The 25,740-nt window shown below is 37.0% G+C and overlaps 1 protein-coding gene across 6 annotated transcripts in view; it reads right to left on the bottom strand.

The window, feature by feature from the left end:
* Positions 1–25,740, bottom strand: part of Ccdc148 (coiled-coil domain containing 148) — a 392,699-nt gene that overhangs the window by 124,766 nt on the left and 242,193 nt on the right. For all 6 annotated transcript variants that reach the window (XM_021266013.2, XM_087199166.1, XM_087199161.1 and 3 more), the window contains one exon: positions 9,616–9,734. In XM_021266013.2, the coding sequence (XP_021121672.2) occupies positions 9,616–9,734 (119 nt within the window). The remainder of the gene's footprint in view (positions 1–9,615; positions 9,735–25,740) is intronic.

A 25,740-nucleotide genomic window follows, 5' to 3' on the forward strand; every position in this document is an offset into this window, starting at 1 on the left:
ACATGTTTTATATTATAAAATATAAAACTATACAGTGTTAGGTAAAAGGTAATTTTCTGATAGTTCTAAGTATAAAGAGAAGTATGTGGGCTGGGGATGTAGCTCAGCAGTAGAACTGTGCGTGTGTGAGGCCATGGGTGAGAGCCCCAGCACAGAAACAAATAAACAAACAACCCAAGAGGATATGGTTTTTCCAACTAAAGTTGTAGACTGTATAAGGCATTCTATTTTTTCCTTACTTCTGAGCCTTCTTACTCCTTTGAAAAAATCCCCTCTGTAAGCCAAAGTCCAAAACTTGCTTTTCTAGCCTCCTTTGCAGCTAGAGTATGAGCATGTGACCTGAGTTCAGCTCATCAAATGCTCTACTTGGAAGCCAGTGCCTATGGAAACTTCACTAACCCTGGCATGGAAGGATGGCAGGAATATGAACAAAGGCACAGTGGGCAGTAGAGTTTCCCAGACCAAGGAGACAGCAGAGGAGCAGGAAGCTGTGGCACCTGGTGATCAGTGGTTGAACTTGTAGGATAATTAATTCTATGGAAGGAGTTGGTTATAATCTTGATTCTTCCTAGCTTCCCAGAACCTATTATTTCCAACCTTTTTCTAAACATGGGTCTACATCCTTACTGATAATTATCTGAGCTAACAAAACATTTCTCAAATCTTTTTTACTGAAAAATTCGACTAGAAATGATTTATGTTGTTTGCAAATTAGAACCCTAGACAGTACAATGAGGTTGGACTACAAGTTTTCTAAGATTCCTCTAAAGAACTGTAAAGACTCTATAATTATATGACTCTATAAAAACACATAGTACAACACATAAAGAAAATAATCCAGATTGCAAAAATGCTCCTTTCACTGACCTTCTAATTCTACTTAGCATCACCTTATGGTGTCTGTTTGTATGTATATGAGTGGGTGTGTGCGGGTGTGTGCATGCACAGGGGTAGTTCCAAAGCAAGGATAAAATCAAGTGGTTGAAGCTCTATTGTGTGCACCACAAGGGTGCCATTTTGTCAAAGGTCCCATTACATTGTTCCCAATCCATGATGCTTTATACTTTATTTAACCTTACCTACTGAGTTTCTCCCTACCCAACCTTGTAGCTTTGTAAAATCTTCATACAGTTTGTGCTTTCATGGTCAGAATTTCATTATCTAAAAGTGCTTAGTAAAACTTCCTCACAAAGGGGTTAGTGATACAGACATCAATAAGGTATATAGTAGCTACCTCCATTTCACTTACAAAATACTATATGAGGCATTGGAGGACACAGAGTCCCTTTCCTATTAAGGAAGACCAACAACCATTTACCTTTCCATATTGGTACAAATGTTCAATGAGAGAAAAGTAATGCAGTTTCAAAACAATCTAATGCCAAAAGAAAAACTTTGAAGTATCCATAGCATTAATTATTGACCAAGATAAAAGACTGTTACTGAGGAACAGAATTTTGAATTAATTGATTCTAAAAAAAGATCACAATACCTCTATGTCCAATTTGCAATTCTAGTGTCTGTGGTCATTCATTGACACATTGATAGAAAATAAAAATAATGGTGGGCATTGAGGAATGCAGTAATGCTCATTTTATATTTAAAAATGCAGTACAAAGGGCTTCTGAATATCATTGTACTTTGCCAAAAATGCATACCTGCTGACATGTTATGACCTGAACAAGTAAATGTAACAGACAGACCAACTTGAAAAACAGTAGAAATCTAAGTTGTCTTTTTAATGAGCCACAATTTTTAAAATCATGGCAAAGTTGCAACAAAAAAGTGAAAGCATCCAAAACTACAAAAAAAAAAAGACATTCTTCAATTGTTCATGGTTCGAAAAGGACCATATATGTGCAGCCAGGCTTGTGTACTTTAGGAACTAAATCATTGTCTGAGACCTCTAGAATGACCCTCAGCTGTGCCATCTCTACCCAGCTGTTGCTCCATCTGCCCAATGGAACAAGCTTGCTTAATTTTCACATTAAAATGATTATACATTGCTTTGTCTATAAATTTCTTAATCACTCTCTGTCAATCATGGTTCTCAACTAAGCTCAATTTAAGAATTACTACAATAACACTGAAATAATCTGTGCATCCATGCCCCAATATATAAACATACACATCTCACAAATAAGTATGTTATCCTTATGAGTAGGTTAAAAGTATTGTCATTATTGTCATAGACAAAATTACTTCAATGGATTGGAAAACAGGATGTCATTTATCAGTGAGGTCCCTTTCAGTATTTTAAATTAATGCTAAATTACAAAGCATTTCTGAATACATTTTAAAAACAAAACTGTTGTAGTAAAAACTATATTTATTTAACAGCTCACTGTGACCCTTGATCTACATCCTTTGGCACATTTACTTGAAATGGGGATTTGGTTAACAGAGATTTAATGAACAAGAGCGTTTCCACCAATTTTGGGAAATCTCATGCTGAGAAGTAAAAACATAACAAATGTTTGTAAAATTTCTGATTAAGACACTTTACTAAACACACTTTTAAAATTCTCAAACACTAGACAGTTTCAAATGCCCTTAATGCCTTTGAATACAACATGCTGAAATTTGCACATTGTTAAGAAAAGACATGGAAAATAGAGAAACATCTGGTTTTACTATTTAGAAAATGTAATAACTGTCAATACTCTGATGTTGGCAGGCACCCCAAAACACACTCTAGATTAGCAAAGCCAATTTGGGCAGCTGGCGTTAGTCTCTCTTCCCAAATGGTCATCGACATTTTGAACTTCAAATGTTTTCTGCTTTACAACATAGGAAATGCTGTAATTTTGGAGGAAAATGATTAACAATGCTTTTTATAGAAATCAACGTTTTCTCCATCTTACACACACACACACACAAGACAGTAAGTTTCCACAGGCTCTGGCTTCCAAGTGAAGTATTTTATGAGCTGAACTCAGATCACATGTTCATACTCTAGCTGCAAAGGAGGCTAGGAAAGCAAGTTTTGGACTTTGGCTCACAGTAGGAATTTCTTCAAAAGAGGAAGGAGGCTCAGAGGTAAAGAGAAAAAATATATATATATAAAGTCTGACATCAATTTTATAAGGCTGTCAGAACCTACAAGTAGACCAGTCACCCATGCCTCCATTGCTGGGAAGCTGCTATGATTTATCATACTCCCATACCCTCTAATACAGTATCCATGAATTACATGAGGGTATTCTGCAGCTGAAATGTGACTAGTCCAAACTAAGCCTGGTGTAATGTACACCAGGTTTCAAATACTTATTATGAAAATATGTAAAATAGCTCATTAAAATAACTTTTATACTGATGGCATATTGAAATGGTAAGGTTCTTAAAAGCATAGTGGGCCGGGGATTTAGCTCAGTGGTTCCACCACCTGCCTCGCAAGCACGAGGTCCCAAGTTTGATCCCCGGTACCAAAAAGAAAAAAGTATAGTGGGTTAAACAAAATATACCATTAAAGTCAATTCCCCTGTTTCTTCTTACATTTTTTAATGTGGCTACCAGAAAATTTAAAGTTACCTATGTGACTCACATAATACTTATGTTGGACAGCACTGCCTTACCCACTGGGGAGGGAGAGGACACTGAAGACCCCAGGGAGAGTCAGATCTTGCAGGCAGACCAGGCAACCCATGCTCAATTTGAAGGAGGTCGCCTTGCTTCCAATAGGGATTGGAGTTTATACTTTACCCCAGAAAGAGATCATCTGAAACGAGGCTGTGCTGAAAGGAAAGAGCTTGAAATGTTCTTATTAAAATTTCCATCTCTCTTCTCTACCCTATATAAAGGGGGCTCAGGAGGAAACTGAGACCAGTTACTGAAAAACTGTGAAGTTGTTATTCTTCATACATTTGGGAATACTATGAGGATTTGATCTCCACACAAGTTAAAGTTTTCTGTAGAATTGATACCATACTTTATATAAATTATGAAACTTGCTTTCTTTAACCCATATGCATACATTAATAGTAATCTCTTGTCAATGGGGGAAAAACTATCTTGCTTTGCAAAAAATTTGAAAAGTAGCATTGAAATGGAATACTCTTTAGCAATAAAAAGGAAACACCAATGATATATACCTCAACATAGATAAGCCTTAAAGACATTATGCTGAGGAAGATGACCCAAATGCATTGCATTTACCTACAAAGTCCAGAAAAGGCAAATGTATTTTGGCAGAAATAGATTAGTTATTTGTGACTGGAAGTGGGATGAAGAACAGGTCTTTATGGTACAATGGAAATTATCTAATACATGACTGTAACAATTATTGCATAACAAATTTACTAAAGATCATTGAATTATACTCTTAAAATTTGTGATAAACAAGTTGTTGTTCAATAAGGAAATTTATTAAATATTTATTAAGTGTTTAGTAGCTTCCAAGAAAGCATGCTCAATTTTTGCACATGTTTATGAAAAGACATGGAGAATGGAACCCATGGAGAATGGAACCCATGGAGAAACTCAAAGGTGTGAAGAGCATTATGGTTGGTAAACACCCAAATATCCACCAATCTATTGTTAAAAAGCAAAAATTAAATGAAACTACTTAGAAATTAGATCATCAAAACATTATTTAAAATTTTGTAGAATGTGGCCAAAGATATGCAGAAAAGAAAAAAAACTGTAGTCAAGTGTATTTATTGGAAAGTAAAAGGATTGAAACTAAAATAATTAAAGATTTCCACCAAGAGGCCACAAAAACTCAATCATATTCAAAGTTATGTTTCTTTCCTTGACTTTTTTCAAACTATCTCCAGTGAAATAAGTCACCAAAGCTAACTAATCTAAATACTTCATAAATACCTCTCTGCTTTCACATCCCTTCTCATCCTACTGAAACTTCCTTGTGTAGACATTTCTTTTTCACAGACTTTACTGAAAGAAACTTACAATTGGCTTCTTGGTCACCAATTTTTACCTATTCTAAAATAATCTCCAAAGTTTCCCCAGAAAAATCTATGAAAAAATTTAAAGGACCTGAGAGAAGACTAGAACTAGAGAGCTATTTCAAAACCACATACTTAGAATTGGGAATAAATTAGATGTATGTGTCTACTCTGAACAGAATTTTAATGCAAGAAGTCAACAGGATTTTTAGATGAAATCTGACATAAGAATAGCTATTTTTGAAAAGAACAATGAGTGAACACTTGTTCTACTAGCAAAGCAGAATGATTGAAACAGCATGGTATCCTTGTAGAAATATAAATATAGATCAGTTTTTATTTGATCAAACTGAGTCCATATGGATATAAAAGTATAATTAGAAATGTAATATATAATAAACATGGCATTTCAAATCAGTGGGTAAGATTGAATCATTAAGTAATCTTTATGGAGATAGTTGACTATCTAATTAGAAAAAATGGAATCCAAACACTTAGCTCATATCATTCATAAGAATAAATTCCAGATGGCTACAGAGCTAATTTTTAGGAAAGGTATACATAATATATATTCATTTAAAAGAAAGGTAGGTCTATTTGCAGGGATACTATGTATCACTTTGAAGTATTGCTTTATGAAAATGATTCCTGGCCAGGGGTATAAATGAACATGATGCCCAGTATTGCCTCTGTTTGTTAAATTTTGTGTCGTATTTCAGAAGAGGAGGCTTTTCCTAAGTTGTCCATGTGAAATAGGGACTTCTGTGTACACTGTTGCCACAGGATGTCACCTTTTCTAATTGGAACAAAGACTTTATATGCTATCAGCAATAAATAATTGTTAATAGTAAGTAGGCAATTTGTACATTGCAAGTGCTTTAAAAAGTAACACATGAATGACCCCCCCCCATTTGTATATTGTCCGTCTTATCCCCAGTGTTATGGTATTTGGAGAGGAGGCGTTTGGGAAAGGCAGGGGCCCTCAGGAGGGAATTAGTGCCCTTATAAGAAAAGATACGGCCAGGGATTTAGCTCAGTGGTTCCACTGCCTCACAAGCGCAAGGACTCGAGTTCGATCCCCAGTACCAAAAAAAAAAAAAAAAAAAAAAATTAGAGCAATGGGTTCTGGAGAAGAGATTCCATGAATGCAGTACTAAAGAAACAACTTGCTTTAATTTAAATGTTTTAATTTTTATAAGAATGCCTTCACTGTTTCATGTTCTACATTAAAATACTTTAAAAGTCCAAGTATTTTCAGAAAAAAAATTATGGTAGAGACATCACATGTTGTACAAAGGTCAATTGATAGGAATCATTTATATTTAATGAATACTCATTATGTCCCAAGCAATATGTTACATTCAACATCTCATTTGATCCTTGTGATAATCCTATGAGTATATAGTAGACAGTATTTATAACTTTATTGTACAAACAAGGAAACTGAAGCACTGAGACATTAAATAACTTTTCCACATATCTAGAGAATAGAGCTAGAATCCTAATGTCAACAGTCTAGTTCTAGAGCCTTCCTTCTTAAGCTCAATAACATCTTGAGAAACGAAAATAGGGTTTTAGGAAATTAGGAGGTTAGTGGAAACTTTGTCGGAAACAATTTCAATAAAATTAAAAGAAATGTTGAAATAACTGAGAAATAAAGCATAATTAAAACAAATTGCTATATCTTTTTATTATGTTGAACCACATGAAACTGCTAATATGCAACACTCTTTCACCCACAAAAGGAGATTTTTATATTGTTCAACTATCAGATCATTTATGAATGTTATTTTTAGGAATCTTAATCTTAAAAATACAAAGGAGAAAGTAAGCGACAAAAATTTTCAAATCCTCAAGGCTATGTGTGTGTACCCTGAAGACAGAGCTAGAAAATATTTCAAACTTTTTTACTTTGACATAAAAATATGCTTACAGTTAAAATAGCAAACACAATTTTTGTGAATTGTATTTCACTATGACAGGGAACTGTTTTAACCAGTCAACCAAATTTCTTAGTGCCAAGATGGCTACAAAAGAACACAATTTCTGGTTATTGTCAGACGGAAAAGCTATCAGCATTTTTTATGAGTTGAACTCCATCTCCCTTAATCACAGAAAAAGGATTATACTTCTATTTACAATATCACAATTTTTCTGAAAATTATTCCTTGGATATATCCTGATATCTTAACAACTTTCCTCACTGATTTCCCATTGGCATGCTGGCACTGGACCCATACTTATGTGACTCTGAAGTACTTCATCAGAGGACTTGCACATAATAAATCACTGATCCTTAAAAGCTGATTAACTCATTTAGCCTTCAGATGTTATCCAGTTCAATTTCCCAGAGCACAAAACAGAGCCTTATGGAGATTAAATGATCTGACTTTCTCAAGGTCATATACTATCCAAAGAAGAGTTAAGAATAAAACTCTATGGAACCTAGTCCTTAGTACTTTTTGCTATGCTGTAATGGCTATTTTTTCCCTGTTATGTAATGCAGATTAATCTGATTTTCTTTTTCTTCTTTTCAACTGAAGTTCTGAATCAGCTAATCTTGATAATTACTGGGACAGGAAGCAAAAGACAGAAATGAGTCTTTAATCAAAGAAGCTCCCTGCTATGAGAGATGATTCTATTAGAAGCATGTCTCCTAATGTTGGGACTCCACATCTGTTCTGTTCTTCCCACCTCTTTTAATTCCTTTGTCTTTCTTTGCTTTTCCTAGAATCGTTTTAGACTGGCACTTTGACCAATGCTTTTGCCTTGCCCTTTAGTATTTAGCTGTTTGGGGCTCCTCTACTTCCTTGTTTCTGAACCACAGCATGGCCCATCTTCTAGAATCCATGTGGATACTGGATTGTACTTGTTTGTCTGGCTACTCTTCATTGCTTGCTTGACCTCCTGACCCTGAGCCTTCTTTTCACTGTATTTTTGTTCTCTTAGCAGAAGATGATACTCAACTCTATAGTCCCAAGCTGCATGGGAAATAATGTGATTTTCATCTAGAATATCCTTAGGAATAACTAGCATTTATCTCTAACTTCAGATTGACTCTGAAATCTTGGTCACTAGAATTTCAAATAACTGTCACCACGGTCACAAAGGACACTTTCTAGATATGAGTGAAAATTGAGTATAAAATGGTTATGCATTCCAAAGTTATATAGGTCTGAAGGGTAATTTTATAATAGGCTTTATTTTTTTAGAGCAGTTTTAGTTTCACTCCAAAATTAAACAGAAAATATTGAGAGTCCTAGGCAATATTCTCATAGTGACTTAGATAAATACATGCAAGATGCCCACCACTTAAAAGAAACTTACTATATGTGGTCTATGTTATGAAATGAGAAATGTGAAAAGATGACTAGAGAGCTAGTTAAACCAGATGACTACCCAAGTTATCAACTTATTATCTTTCAGCTCTACATGCACCCTTCGTTATCTGCTGTGGGAAAATGGAGCTGGATTCCCCATATCTCCTTGAAGCTAGGAAAATATTTAGTTGTGTCAGAAAAGGGAAAGAACACTACAGAATTTTAGTTGCTGTCACCACACAGTGGCCATCAGTGCCTATCAGGGATAATCAGTGTCGTGTTTGTCCTTGACACTCCAGTAGCATCCTCATGATCATTCCCCATCAACTTTCAGAGGTGGTGTCATGAACAGATTTCCATTGAGTCTTGCAAGCCTACCAATGGTCAGCTCCAACTCTGGCCTGCCTGGACTCAAGTGAGGTACTTCCTGCTTGATCAGTGTCTATGGACTAGCTCTAGTTTAACCCACTCAAGCACTTCTCCACCACAAAATGGGCCATAACCATGGCTTCTACAATGAATTCTGAATCTCAACCAAGGGAGAAGGGCCAAAATGCAAACTTCTTTCTTCCTTGAGAAGTCTCTTCCAGCCCTAAGGTATTCCTTAGAGTCCTCTTTATCACTTTATATAACAGGCATTTCTTGATACAGTTTATAATTCTCAATACTAAGCTTTTCCTGTTCAAATTACTATGTTGTCTGTGTTTTCTGTTTGTCCCTGATACAGTAATCTCGGAAAAATAATTTTAATCTTTTAGTGTACTCATACAAAAAATGAGGAGATTTTTGTTAGTTGATCTCAAATGTCCTTTCCAGTTCTAAAATTATGTGAATCTAGGAAATTTTTCCTAATTGAGGTGGCTAAATATATTATGAGTAACACTCAACTCTGAATAATTGCGTATTTCTCCCCCAGCCTCAGCCACAGGAAATGAAATTTTCTTCCTATAAGAATAAAGGTCCAGGTCAAAATATTAAGTCACAGAAGCAGCCAGTATCACTTCATGCACACAGTGGGCAATCAGATATTATAAAACCCTCTGTAAGACCTTTTATGGGAAGCTATCTAAGGAACAAAATGGAAAACTAGAAGTTTGGGTATGAAAATGAGTGTTTAGCTGGGTGTGGTGGCACACGCCTGGATTCCCAGCTCTCAGGAGGAAGAGGCAAGAGGATTGCTGAGAGTTTGAGGCCAGCCTGAACTACAAAGAGAGACCCTATCTCAAAAAAAAAGAAAAGAAAATAGAGTTTAAAATACATTATAGAAATTATTTTACCCATTTGAGAATATAAATATTGAATGGATACATTAAGTATAAAAATGGTCCCTCTGATATTGTTTATCCTAACACATTACAGAAGACCCCATTCATAACCTCCAAATCTTTTACCTTTCTCTGTCTTTTACTGACTGTTCAGCCATTAATTTCTTCAGTTCTTCTAGGCACTGAAGATCTCTCATTTCCATTTCTTGCCATTTCTGCTCTTTCATAGCCCAGTATTTTCTTATCTATTGCATAAATGTTACATAAAATTTAAATTAACAACAGATAAAAACAAGGGAGAAAGCTATAACGTATCTATTGGTTCATATAGCAAAGATTGAATTTAAATGGCATTTTATCTTTTTTATTTTATAACTGCCTATCATACATTGGCAACAGAAAAAATAAATTAAAACACAGAGGTACGTGTCCTGAGCAACTTCATGGTTTAACAGTTTCTGAAGTGGATATGTAACTTGTGCTGAATCCCAAGGTTTTAATATATGGCTAAAATAATTGACTTTCAGGGAACCACAATAAAAGCATGTCATTGCCTCTGAAGTGCATGATCTACCTGTTACTCAGTAATATTTTTATCTTCTTATGGTAATGCAGTCTATAACAAATATAGCACTGAAACTATTTTTACTTTAAAAGCATGAGTTTATTTATGCTAATGGACAGCAGGATATTGAAAGTTTTATGTTTCTGGGGAAGTGGCAGGAGATAGGTGGGAGGAAGGAGGAAAAGAACAAATTAGTAAGGTTTGTGGTATATAGTCGACCTGACTTACACTGTAAAATAAAGGTCAAGTTTATCAAGTTCAAAGAGGTGAAAGTATTGTTCTTCCCAGGTCTGTTTTACTTCTCCCCTCTGGAAATGTAGGCAAAATAAGAAGATTGAGATAGATAGGTACCGTTTTCAGGGGGACTGAAACCACTATGCAAGATTCTCTGTTGTGCCGAGGCAATGGATGTTGATGTTTAGTTGTCAGAGGCCCATTCTACACTCTGGCTGACTCTATCATATCTGTGTAGACAGAGTGGGTCTTGCAGGTAAAAGACAGAGTAAGACCTCACTGGTGAACACCAGCAAGTGATGGGCAACAGAGAGAATGTCAGAGAGGCTGGGTTATCCTCATCCCCAATGTGGCATCTCCTCTTCTGAGAGGTAGGTATGAAAAGCTAAGTGGTTTCCTGACTTGCCTCCAAACATGGCCTCTGATTCCTATGAGGTCCATAAGAAGTATCCTAAGTTCCTGGCCATGGCTGTACCCTCTGGAGGCACAGAGTGACATCACTTCAATGCTCAGTGTCCAGGGATGTCCACTCCAGAGATGACTGAAGTCTGAGCTTAGGAAGAACTGAGAGGAAGCTAGACAGGAGAATGTGAGAGATGGTATTGATGGGAGAGAGAAGAAACATTGCTAGACAAGGTGTTTTCAGGAGTCCTAACTAATAAATTCCAGGAATTCTATTTATATCAGATATTTGTTAACCATGGCTATATTTCTCCATTAGGAGATTATAAGGAATCTCTATTCTTTAAGCTTTTCTGTATTACTACATATATAATATATTATATATATATTTCAATGAGTATCTTTCATTATCAGAAAGAAATCTACTTCAAAACTTAATTTTTTTAAAAAAATAGATATTGAATTGAAGAACTTTTTCTCTGGATTGCAAGAGACCAATAACATTCACTTAGTCCCACAATTGGCCTTGGGAAAAGTCACTGGTCCTGTTGCAAACAATCTTTTGACTATAAGCTAACAGGCATCAGGTTGCTGGGAGTTTTGGGAATCACAGGACCAATTATTCCTATTCTTTACTCTCTGGTACCCTTAGCTGTTGCTGTAATGTGATCTTTCTCCTCTCCCTTCTGCCCTTCCCCTCTCCCCTCTGCCCTTCCCCTCTCCCCTCCTCCCTCCCTTCCCCCTCTCTCTTTCCCCTCCTTCTCTATTTACTATTTCCCAGTACTTTCAACCAGGCACTCTGGTGGCTGTCATCATCTATAAAATCCCTTACATCTTCAGCCTATACAACATTATTTCCTTGTTTTCACTGAAATTCCTCTGAGTGAAAGATGACCATATTCTGATCCCTCTGGTATCATAGGACTGAGAAATGGTTCAGACATTTTTCTCATTATTAACTGTTATCTTAAGATTACTAACATATCCCTCTCATGTACTATTCCAGCTCCCTTTGATGTTTACACTATCTGGATATGTTACCCTTATCACTGGCCTCTATGGATTTCCAGACCACTTCTAAATACTTATCAAGAATTCAGATATCTCTCTCACATTGCCTCCTGCTTCTGGTCACACTGCTTTCTCCAGCATTTCTATGTGTAGGTGAATGAACACAGAACAAAAAGGAGACCCCAGACTATTGAAGTGCAGGCCATGGCAGCTGGCTGCCAATGTGGCCTGAATACTGGGAACTCGCATTTGACAGATGAGAAGATGGTGAGCACTAAGGGGAGTTGAATTTTTTGGGAGTGATATTTACTGAGCAGAAATTGGTAAGAGAGCCACACCCAGTGCCAAGGAGCAGAGCCACTCCCAGTGCTGAGGCAAGTTTTCTGGGCAGCCATACCACTGCCACCAGCACCAAGGAGCAGAGCCACACCAAGCACTGAGGAGGAGCCTTCCAGGCCACCGTACCTCCATTGCCAGTGCCCAGGAGCAGAGGCACACCCAGTGCTGAAGAGCTGACCCGTGCAGGCATCAGCAGCACACTCCATTCCTCCCCAACAAACCCACCCCCAGCAGAAATGAGAAGACAAGTAAACAAAACTCAAAACCAGACTCCTAGATCACCTAAAGCAACCCCAAAGGGAAACAAGATGGAACAATCTGATACTCAACCACCTGGACTCCCTGAACTGGCAACAAAAATGGACCTGGAAAAAATGAAATCAGAAATAATTCTCACATAATAGCAGAGATGGTGCCCATAGTGCAAGACACGATTAATAAATCTACAGGGGACACAGATTAAAAAATAGAGGAGCTGAGGAACATGATGGAATCTCAACATAGGAAACAAATGGAATTCATAAAACAGATGCAAATAGATTTCCAAGAGATTAAAAACTCCATTGAAAGTTTATGCAGCAGAATGAGCCAATGTGAGGACAGAATTGCAGATATAGAACATAACATTGAAATTAGTGACCACGAAAAGAAAAATCTCTTTAAAATACTAAGGGACCAAGAGAAATCAATCCAGCAGCTGCTAGACGATGCAAAGAAGAGTAACATAAGACTGATCTGAGTCAATGAAGAAACAGGAGAGAGTGCAGATCACATAAAAAAATGTTCACAAAAGTAATGGCAGAAAACTTTCCAAGGGGAAAAGAACTTGACATACAGATAAGTGAGGCATATAGCACTCCAATTAGCCTTGATCAAAAAAATCTACACATAGACATATAATAATTAAGATTCCAGAAACTCAACAGAAGAACAGAATCCTACAAGCAGTTAGAAAAAAGAAACAAATCATATACAAAGGAAAGCCCATCAGAATCACAGACTTCTCAACACAAACCCTCAAGGCAAGAAGAGCTTGGAGTGACATATTCCAAGCCCTAAAGGAAAACAGCCTCCAATCCAGATTGATGTACCATGCAAAAGTATCTTTCAAAATTGATGGAGACACACCAGCCTCCAGCTTGGCCATGCGATCGGGCAGAGCAGGGGCGGGCTGAGTACACCCTGCACAGTTGGGCTCACTCCACCCACTTTCAACCAGGAGACCTAGCTGGAGACCTACCCAGTGAGGACCCCCAGGCACACCCACCAGCCTCCAGCTTGGCCACGTGGGTGCCTGCAACAACAGGGCCCCTGCTCCACCTCTTGGCTATAGCTACTTGGATCCACTCTAGAGAGGCACAGGGGAGCATAAAGGCCATTGCCCAGAGCTGCAGAAGTGAAAAAACAGAGAGGGCCTCTCTCAGGCTCCCTGATGAAAACTGAAGCCCACTGGAAAAGTGAAGAGAATCTCTGCAGTAAAGGCACACAAGACCACCATGCTTGGTAAGTTGGAAGGATCATCACCTCCCATCAGAACCTGGACTATCTTCAAAGGAAAGGCAGCTGGAACCTGCAGTAGAACCTTGCAGAATTCAACCCTGCAGGAGGACAGAGAGCTCAACTTGGGCCTTCCAGCCAGAAATCTTCCTGAATCTCATGAGTCTGTGACTGGCCTACTGAGGCCCATTGACTTATAACTGCACACTGCTGTCCACATTGTCTATTGTGATAGCAGAGACATACCCCGAAGGAGGCCCTTCATTTTTATCTTTTATTTGTTATTTTCAAAATTACCACCATTGTTTTTGCTCTTATTTTTAATTTTTTTCCTCTTTGCTACTCTTTTAAATTTTTTATTTTTCTCTTTTTTCTTTCTTTTCTCTTTTCTTTCTCTATCTCTCTCTGCCTTGCTCCCTTGCTGTCCCACATTGTTCTTCATCTCCCTTTGTGTTCCTGTTCTTCCCCTAATTCATATTTCTTCTTCATCTTTCTTTTCTTCTCTTTCCTTCTCTTGCCTGTGCCCTCTGGCCTCACTGCTAACCATCCCCTATCCTTCTACTTACCTATTCCTCCCTCCCCAACTCCCTCTAACTCCCTATCCCAAAGGGTAAAGTTGCTATAGTGAAGAGTTTATTCACTATAAACATATACTGGATTGGTTCTTGATTTTCCACAGTTAAAGGTGATAGATTAATAACTACCACAAATTGTCATTTTCTAAGAGGTACTTGATGCTATTGTGTTGCTGATTGTCTCACTTGGGCTAAGGTGTTGTGATTGATCTAAGCAGTTGTCCTTCCTGGTATAATGAAAATGAGACAGCCTCAGAGCCATTAGAAACTCAAAACCTAAAGACCAGCTATATCTGGAAGACACCTCTCAGAAGCAATCATTCCATAAGTGTTCTAAATACATCAACAAAGATATTTACAATAAGCAGCTTCAAAGTATCAACCCAGGAATTAAACAAAGAACAGTACCAAAAAAAAAAAAGAGAAGACATTTAAGTAAGGCACAAACTCAGACTTCCACCCTACAAAAGTCAAATTCTGGGGAAAAGGAGGTGGAAAAGTCTGATAATCAACCACCTGGACAACCTGAACTGATAGCACAGGAAGTAAACAAAACAGATGAATGCGGCTCCAGAAAAATTTAAAACAGAAATAATTTCCCAGACAACTACAGAGATGGTGAGCAGGGTGAAAGACATGATTAGAGGCTTTAGAACAGACGCAGATAAAAAAAATAGATGAGCTCAGAAACATGCTGGAAGCCATGAATGCCCAGAGTAAGAAAGAAATGGAAACCATGAAACAGATTCAAACAGATATTCAGGAGATTAAAAACTCCATTGAAAGCATGCAGCTCAGATTAAGGGTATCTGAAGACAGAATATCAGATATAGAAGAAAGGATTGCGGTTAAGGACCATGAAAACAGAGATTTCTTAAAAACAGTAAAGGACCATGAGAAGTCAATCCAACAGCTGCTAGATGATGTAAACAAGAACAACATAAGACTGATAGGAGTCCACGAAAAAACAGGAGAAAGTACAATTGACATAAAAAAATTGTTCACAGAAGTAATAGTAGAACAACTCCCAGACAGAGGTGGAGAATTGGACATACAGATAAGTGAGGCACATAGAACTCCAACTAGCCATGATCAAAAAAATCTACACCTAGACATATAATAGTCAAGATCCCAGAAACCCAAGAGAAGAACAAAATCTCACAGGCAGTTGGAGAAAAGAAACAAATCGCTTACAAAGGAAAGCCCATCAGAATCACAGCAGACTTTTCCACATAAAACCTCAAATCAAGGAGAGCCTGGAGTGAAGTATTTCAAGCCCTAAAAGAAAATAACTTCCAACCTGGACTGTTGTATCCTGCAAAATTATCTTTCAAAATCAGTGGGGAAATTAGATACTTCCACGACAAAGAACACCTGAGAAATTTCATGAGAACCATACCAGTACTTCAAACAATTCTAAGCAATATCCTAGAAAAAGACAATGAAGGTCACAACTCCATGAGGCCCAACAGAGGGAAACCACCAGGCAAGGTAAGAAACTAAAGGGAAAGGGGAAAAAATAAGAAATAAAAAAGCCAACAATAGCAAAATATCATGACAAAGATGAGTCAATATCTATCAATTATAACTCTCAATGTTAAGGCCTCAATTCACCAATAAAAAGAAATAGACTGACAGAATGGAGTAAGATGCAAAATACAGCAATATGCTATATACAAGAAACACATCTAACTCAAAAAGAAATTCAGACTGAAAGTAAAAGGATGGAAAACAGTTCTCCATGCAACAGGAACCCAGAAAAAAGCAGAGGTAGCAATCTTATTTGCAGACAAAGTAGATTTCAAATCAAAACTAATTAAGAGAGACAAAGATGGTCACTATATCCTTGTGAAGGGAACAATCCAAGAGGAAGAGATGATAATCCTAAATATATATGCACCAAATACAAATGCCCCCAACTATACAAAACAAATATCAATGGACATGAAAAATCAAATATGCACTAATACCATTGTAGAGGGGGACTTTAATACCCCACTATCACAAATAGACAGATCATCTAGACAAAAAATTAACAACAAAATTTTAGAACTGAACCAAGCTATTGAACAAATGGACTTAGTAGATGTTTACAGAGTGTTCCACCCCACAAAATCAGAATATACATTCTTTTTGGCTGCACATGGGTCATTCTCCACGATAGATTACATGTTAGCTCACAGGACATGTCTAAGTAAATGTAAAAGAACTGAAGTTACCCCCTGTATATTATCAGACCATAGTGCAATAAAATCGGAGGTCAATAACATAAAAAACTGCAAAACTCCCACAAACACATGGAAATTCAATAACACCCTCCTGAACAACCAATGGGTCACAGAAGAAATTAGACAGTTTCTACAAGTAAATGATAATGCCAGTACAACATACAGGAATCTATGGGACACAATGACAGCAGTTCTACCTGGGAAATTCATAGCAGTGAATGCCCATATTAGGAAAACAGAGAAAACTCAAATAAACAACCTAATGCAGAACTTCAAGCTCTTAGAAAAAGAAAAGCATAACAAACCCAAAGCTTATACAAGAAAGGAAATTTTAAAGATCAGAGCAGAAATCAATGCAATGGAGACTAAGAGAATGACATAAAAAATCAATGAAGCAAAGAGTTGGTTTTTCGAAAGAATAAATAAAATCAATAAACCTTTAGCCAACCTTATCAAAAGAAAGGAAAGAAAAGGCTCAAATCCATGCAATTAAGAACGAAAAAGGTGAAGTCACAACAGACCCAGTAGAACTCCAGAGGATCATCAATACCTACTTTGAGAACCTGTACTCTAATAAAATGGAAAACACAGAAGAAATGGACAGATTCCTAGATACATATGAATTGCCAAAGTTAAATGAAGAAGATACAGAAATTCTAAACCCCCCAATTACAATGAGTGAAATTGAAAATGTAATAAAAATTTACCAACAAAGAAAAGCCCAGGTCCTGATGGCTTTGCTGCTGAATTCTATAAGACATTTAAAGAAGATTGCCATTACTCTTTAAACTCATCAAGGAAATTGAAAGGAAAGCAAGGCTTTCAAATTCATTCCTGGAAGCAAGTGGTACTTTGATTCCAAAACCAGAGAAAGACCCAACTCAATAATGAACATAGATGCAAAAATCCTTAATAAGATACTGGCAAATAGAATGCAGAAGATCATCAAGAAGTTCATACACCCTGATCAAGTGGGATTCATCCCAGGGATGCAGGGATGGTTCAACATACACAAATCAATAAGTGTAATCCACTATATTAATAGAACCAAGGACAAAAACCATATGATCATCTCAGTTGATACAGAAAAATCATTTGACAAAACCCAACATGCATTAATGAAACAAACCCTACAAAAAAATTGGAATAGATGGTCTCTACCTCAATCTGATAAAAGCCACCTATGAAAAACCAAAAGCCAATATCATACTAAATGGTCAAAAACTGAAATCCTTCACACTCAAATCAGGAACAAGACAAGGATGTCCACCATCACCACTCCTGTTCAATACAGGTTTGGAAACATTAGCCACAGCAATTAGACAAGAGAAAGAAATAAAAGGAATAAAGATAGGAAATGAAGAAGTCAAACTGTCATTGTTTGCAGATGACATGATACTCTATATAGAAGATGCCAAGAACTCCACCAAAAGTCTTCTAGATTTAATAACCAAATTTAGTAGAGTAGCTGGATACAAGGTCAACACACAAAAATCAATAGCTTTCCTCTACACGAACAACAGACTCACTTGAGAGAAAAATAGGGCAAACAATATCTTTCACAATAGCATCCAAAAAACTGAAATACCGAGGAATCAACCTAACAAAAGAAATCAAAGCCTTCTTCTCTGAAAACTATAGCACTCTGAAAAGAGAGATTGAAGAAGATATAAGAAAATGAAAAGACGTCCCCTGTTTAACATAGTAGGAAGGATCAACAGGGAAAATGGCCATACTTCCAAAACCACTTTATAGATTCAATGCAATCCCAATTGAAATCCCAGCAGTATACTTCACAGACCTTGAGAAAACTATCCAAAAATTCATTTGGAACAAGAACAGACCTAGAATAGCAAAAGCAATTCTAGGTAACAGAGACATGGCAAGGGGTATCACAATCCCCAACTTGAAACTATACTACAAAGCCACTGTGATAAAAACAGCATGGTACTGGCAAAGAAACAGACCTGAGGACCAGTGGAACAGATTAGAAGATGCAGAAACAACTCCAGACACACTCAGTCACTTCATCTTCAATAAAGGAGCCAAACACCCTCACTGGAGGAAAGATGGCCTCTTTAATAAATGGTGCTGGAAAAATTGGGTTTCAACTTGCCAAAGATTAAATCCTGACCTATATCTCTCACCATGCACTAAACTAAAATCAAAATGGATTAAAGTTCTAAATATTAAAACAGAAACGCTGAACCTGCTGGAACAGTATTTAGTTAGAACTCTTGAAGACATTGATGTAGGAAAAGATTTTTATGAAGAAAACCTCAGTTGCCCATGAACTAGCACAAACAATCAACAATGTTTTCTTATTAAAGAAAATCTTTTCTTATTAAAAAGCTTCTGTACAGTAAGAGGAACCACCCACAATGCGAAGAGACAACCCACAATGTGGGAAAAAAATCTTCACTTGCTGTTCCTCAGACAAAAGCCTACCATCTAGAATCTATAAAGAACTTTAAAAAATCAGGCCTCCCAATTTTAAAGATCCAACCCAACAATGGGCATCTGAAATGAACAGACATTTCTCAGATAAAGAAGTAGAAATAGCAAATAAACATATGAAAAAAATGTTCATTATCACTGGTCATTTGAGAGATGCAAATGAAAACAATGCTGAGATTCCACCTCACCCCAGAAAGAATGGCTGCCATCATGGAATCAACCAATAACAAATGCTGGCATTGATGTGGGGAAAGAGGAGCACTGCTCGAGTACTGGTGGGAGTGTAGACTGATGCAACCACTGTGGAAATCAGTATGGAGATACCTCAAAGTACTAGGACTTGAAGTCTCATTTGACCCAGCTCTTCCCCTGCTGGGTATCTTCCCCAAAGAATTAAAAGAATCATACCACAGTGATATATGTGCACCCATGTTCATAGCAGCACAATTTGTAATAGCTAAAACTTGGAGGCAGCCCAATTGCCCATCAACTGGAGACTGGGTAAAGAAAATGTTTTTTTTTTATAAAATGGAGTACTATTCAGCCACAAAAAAGGAGAAATTAGAGACATTCATAGCTAAATGGATGCACACTGAGGCAATACTCTTAAGTGAAATAAATAGGACACACATGTAAATACCAAATAGTTCCTCTAGTGTGAGAAACTGAGAGTGTAAATAAGGACTAAAAGGTATAGTAGATAATGTGAAATAGGAAGAAAAGGGGCAAAGGGGAAGGGGAAGTGGGAGGGGTAGGGAAAAGGAAAGAAGGGAATGGAATTAATATGAGAACATGAAAAAATGGAAACAAAGTCTTTGTAAATAGGGAGGAATGGAGGTGTTGAAGGGAGAGTGGGGGAATGGGGAAAAAATAAGAACCTCGTGAGATTATGTAAAGGTGCAAATTTCCAATGATGAATGTCATTATATTGTATACCTAAAATGTACCAATGAAATTAATTTAAAAATAGAATTCAGATATCTGAGTCACATCCTCCTACCTTCCACACTCTCTGAGAACTTTAGCATCTGTCTGAATCCCCCCTCAGCCTGTTATTCTTACTACCCCATATCTTCTTTCATTCCAGGATAGGGAACCACCTCCTATTCCAGGATGTTATTATAATTGAAAACTGTTCCACTCTTGAAATCTAAAATTATAGCAATAGATTCTGTTATCAGAACTGATCACTCCCCCATCATCATCCTCTGGGCTCTGGCTGAACCACCCTGTTCCTCTAGCTTAGCCCTGATCACAATACTTTGCTAATTAGTATACTTTATCCCTCCCACTAGATTGCAGAAATTGTGATTTATCTATCTTGGCATTTCTGAGAGCAACTAGTGTCTAGAATGTAAGATGTACTTAGTAACCATTTGATTGATGACACAATTGTAAAAACTGATACTAAATTTATAGCTTCAATGAAATGTTCAATTACAAGTAAGTATTCTTTTCATTAATTCCTGGTTAATGCCTCATAATTTCTCATAGATACATTACAAACACATTCACTATGTTCAGCTCTGCACCTGCCTCTACTTCCTCACTTTTATTAGAGGAAATAGAAGCTCTAAAAGATACTTTCCTTGGTGTTCTGTCCATTACAAGATGAAGTGCTTTTCATGCTGTTTAAGACTAATTCCTCTCCTGGGCTGCAGCCCCCATTCCCAGTTCCATCTTCTCCATAACTTTACTCTCTCATCTGTGCACTCTCTTCCCTCTCCCTTCATCCTCTTTGTCTTTGCTCCTTCTGTCTTTTGACACAGAATTAAACACAAATCTCTTCCACCACAAATACTTAAAAGAATGTTCTTTAGACTTCCAAGACTATTGCACCATACCCTTTCATTTTTCTTTTTTTGACTACCATTTTAGAATACTTTCTGTTCTCCATTTTCACTTTCCTATTGTATTCCTCACCAATGGCATTCCTACCTCGTCTTTCCATCCCAAACTCATTCCTCTCACCAGTGACTTCCATTAGATCAAATCAGTCATTTCAATTTTTATTTTACTTGATGTTTCTGTGTATTTGATTTTACTAGCCCTTATCTATAGTTTTAAAATACCATTGGCTTTGGCATTGGTTCATTCATTCAATAAATATTTATTGAGTGCATATTTAATACCAAATATTATATAATGTACTTAAGATGTGGTACTCTAAGAGAGAGATAAGGCCAGTATCACATGAAACTTGGACTTTAAAAAGGACAAACACAAAAACAAGTAAATGAATGAACAGGCTATTACATGGCGGTCTAACTTCTAAAAAGGAAATAGGTAAGATTATGATTCAGAATAATTTGGGTAGAACTATTAAAAAGCATATTTAAAATACCCTCATGGACAGTCAGATGAAAATATGAAAGATGAGCGAGAGAGACAGCCATGGAAAGAGATGGACTGGGTACCATAGGAAGTGGAAGCTGTGCATACAACAGCACTGGGTGGGAAAGATCTGGCATGTGATGGGAATTGGGAGGGGCCTATAAAACTGAAGTTGGTGGTGAACATGAAGATAAGAGAGGGGACTGGAGAACTATTGGGGGAACCACATGATTAGGCCAGGATTTAGTACTCAAAAAAGGAAAAGTCATTGAAGAGTTTAAAGCAAGCACGTACATTTAAATAGATAATTCTGGCTATGGAGTACAGAATGGATATCAGAAAAGTTAAAGAGAAATGAGGAGATCAGATAGAAGAATAAGGCAAAACAGTCACTTTACTAGGAGATGGAGTGGAGGATTCAGATTTGAGATATGCTTGTGAGTGGAATTAGTGTGCTCATTGAGGGACTGGATAGATATGGAGGAAAGAGGAATTAAGAATGATTCTTGGGTTTTTGCTTGGGGAATTGTTTGGGTGGTGGTATTAGTAATTGAGATGAAACATTAGGAGAAGAGCTGGTTTGGAAAAGGAAGAAAATCAAGAGCTGGGTTTCAAATATATACCTTATTTGTATATGTTTGCAGTACACAATAATTATCTTTATCTTGGGTAGCTGTTACACGTACATAACACATCTCAATGTTTTTCGTCTCCTATTCCTTCCTTCCCTCCCCACTCCTTTCAATTCTTGGTCCCCTTTCCATTTGCAAAAGCACTATTTCCATTTTTTCCCCTTCTACTCTTTTAAAAATATATATAACATCTGATGCGCCTATAACACCTCTAATCGGAAAAGCCAAACAAATATCTGGAGGTACAAATGGTGGCTCAGGTGAAAATTCAGTACTGGAGGCACAAATTAAAGGTTATTCCCATTAAAATGGCATCTGATGCCACCAGACTAGGGGAGATCTCTAGAATGAGAGCGTTTCACTTCTTGGATCAGAGAGAGTCTAGGATCGGACTTGCCTTAATGTTCAACCAAAGAGAGAAGGTGGCTGTTATGCTTTAGATCTAAAATGTTCCCCAAAGTTTCATGTTCAGAGGTGGGTCCTGGTCAGAGGGGTTGAAGATGTGACATGGAAGGTTATATTCTTGTCCCTGGCTCTTCTCTCGTTTGGCTTCCTGGCCAACATGGCTTAAGCAGCTTTTCCTCTGGCAGACCTTTCAATCATGCTGTTTCTCCCTTGGGGCCAGACGATGGTGGACTGAATCCTCTGAAACTGTAAGCCAAAATAAACCTTTCTTTCTTTTTGTTGCAGTTTTTGGGTATTTTGTCCCAGTGACAAGAAAGTAACTAATACAGTGGCCAAGCACTTTCATGATTATCTGCTTTTTTGCATAGTTTTCTCTACTTGAATGATTTAACTTCCCTCCTCTGCCTGTCCATCTTGCTCTATGGTTTGTTTTCATTGAAGTTTTTTTATTTGTTGGAGTTTTTTTCTGTCTGTCTTTAAGACAAAAACAAATGCCTCTGTGAAATTTCCTGTGATCCCTACAGGGAAGCATAAATCCATCCTGGGCCCACCATGATCCATATTATATCATAGCCCTTTCTTTCTCCTGCCTTGAATTCCTAGATTCTTTTCCACAAATTTCTGCCCCTGGATTGTTACCAATACATCTGGGCATCTGTTACATGCCTGGGATTGTTCTGCCCTGCCTTTTTGTCTGGTCAACCCCTCCTGTTCATCCTTTATGATTCAGTTTTAGCACTGCTTTTCCTGCAGTTCTCCCTGCCCCCCAACACACACACACACACACACACACACACACACATACACACACACAGACACACACACAGAGCTAGGTATACACTTGAAGGCACTATTATGTTTCCTTAGTATAACATGAACTGCATTATTTATCATTATGCAGTTCACATTTATCATTAGGTATCCCTAATACCTGTATCATATCTGGCACATAATAGGATTTAATGGATCACTGTCAGGTAAGTGGAAGCCTCTTCTGTTCTTTGGCCCAAAAATAACAAAGTTGTGGATGGAAATGAGGCTGGAAGTTTTATTTGCAGGATGGTAAGGCTGAACTGTGTACTTCCCTAAGGACAGTTCATTTTTCATCAGTTAAAAGGAGCAGGAAATTTGGATCAAGCGTTATTAGCTTTTGCAAGCCTCAAGTTAAAGTCAAGGCTAAGGATATTTAACAAGCCCCTTGGGTTTTTTGTTGAGACACAGATTCTAAATGCACTGATTTTAGACTTTTTGAGTTATTCTTAAAACATTTCAGTGATAGAAGGTCAGTGGAGGTGATAAGAGTTCAATTTAAAATGGGTTGCTTGACTTCTCCATGAGGTTTCTAAATAAGCCCTCATCATCCCCCATCTCTGCTAATTGTCTTGGATTTGTATTGGATGCAAGAGGTTCCTTTTCCAAGTCCCATGTTTTGTTCATTTTAGTAAAGTTAAGCCAGTAAAATTGTAAATAAACAGGAGAAACTATTTGCTATGTAGATTTGTGTGAAACAATGCTATTTACCACAGTGTTTAAGATCTTTTTTATATCCTACCTGACTTTCATAATCTTCCAAATTATTTGTTTCTTATTAAAACTCCACTATTAAGCATAATATTCATGGTATGAGAGTACATCAAAGCTCAACTGTAAAAATTTAGACTAATGTTGCACAATGATTAAATTTAGCATGAAATAAGAATTTCTTATTTACATGTAGAAAGCAGATAGGGCTAAAACATTTAGTAGGAAAAGAATTGGCTTCTAATTTCAAGGTATCTGTGTGACATCAAATCTTTGAACAAATAGACTTCTGTACATTGTTCCGAGGTCATTCTCTCCAGAACTTTAATAACTTTTTCAACAGGAGGCCATGACATTTAAACAGACATAAAAAGATATGAAATATGAAGCTCGAAATAGCCAGTCCCGTCCATTATAAGCATTAAGATAAAGCATTTTCAACATTCCAGTTTCCTTAACTAGTTCCTCTATTTAGCTAGAGATCACCTTTCTACTTTGGGTGTGGAATATACACTTCACACAGAAAAAGAGGTTGGTATATATAAAAACATAATAGGTGGGCCAGGGATTTAGCTCAGTTGTTCTGGCACCTGCCTCGCAAGCTCAAGGTCCCAAGTTCGATCCTCCATACAAAACAAATGAGAAAAATATTCTTTTTTTTTTTACTTTTAGTTATTTTCTGTTTCATTTCATTAAGAACAGTAATAGTATCTGTGTTACATAAAATCACCACCAATTGAAGTATATCTCCTTTTTCTACATAATACATTTAACAATCATCTGTATTTTGTCATATAATTTTTACCATAGTAGTGCAAACTTCCGGGAGGTTAGAAACATCCCTTATTTGATAGTATTTATTTGTGCCTTGTATCACCTCTTGCAGAAGAGAGGTGCAAGATGCACATTTGCTAAACAGAGCTAATAAGAAAGAATATAGAAAGGTAGCATTGAATACAATACTTTCTTTCTATCTGCTCATTTAAATCCCAAAGCACCTGAATAATCATGAGTAACTTTTCAATCACTGAGACAATTTATTTATAGGGGTGGGGGGACATTTAATCCTAACAGACTTTGGGAACATGGTACTTCATTGAGTCAAGTTGCTCAGGTGAGCCAGAATCAATCTATTTGTGCTAGAGATGGACACAGTCATTCATAAGCTCAAGACTTTTCAGCCAAGGTTATCTCTTCCATAATTTATGGTATAGTGATCTCTGTGCCTCAGTGTAATATTGGCTTAAGTTTCTGAAAAAAATTGGCTTTGGTAAAATTTTTTTGCAGAGAATTCATTATGCAAAGATGAGAAAATTATGTGGGCAAGAAACTAAAGTGAGATATTTGGTTTTCAAAATAAAAAGCTTTTGTTGTTTATTATTTTGTTATTTGTTATTACTTCTGTTGGTACATATTGGTAATACAGAATGATGAGATTCATGATAGTCTATTGGTACATGGGTATAATTATTTGGATTTTTTTTCATCCCTACTTCCTCCTATCCCTTCCCTCCCTTTCTCTTTCCTCTTATTCCTCTCTCCATCTCTGGAAGACTACCTCCTATATTCCTGTCCTTTCCTCTTTGCTTTTGTATTTATTTTCAAATTTCCTATATAAGAGAAACCACACAATTTTAACTTTCTGAGATTGGCTTATTTCACTTAACATGATGGTCTCCAGTTCCATCCATCTTCTGGCAAATGACATGACTTCATTCTTCTTGATAGCTGGAAATACTCTATTGTGTATATATTCCACATTTTTAAACCATTCATCTATGGATGAGCATCTAGATCATTTCCATAACCTACCTATCATGAAGTGTGTGGCTATAAACCTGGGTATGCATTCATCATGATAGCATGATGCCTTTAATTTTCAGGGGAATATACCAAACAGTGGTATAACTGGAACAGATAACATATCTGTTTTTAGTTTTTTGAGGAATCTGTACACTGATTTCTATAGAGATTGTACACATTACAATCTCACCAACAGTGTGGAAATTTTCCTTTTTCTCCATATCCTCGCCAGAATTCTTTGTTTTCAG

Source organism: Heterocephalus glaber, unplaced genomic scaffold (genome assembly GCF_053883595.1).
Source record: "Heterocephalus glaber isolate CG9 unplaced genomic scaffold, H.glaber_assembly_v1.0 deba00000347, whole genome shotgun sequence".
Taxonomy (NCBI): domain Eukaryota; kingdom Metazoa; phylum Chordata; class Mammalia; order Rodentia; family Bathyergidae; genus Heterocephalus; species Heterocephalus glaber.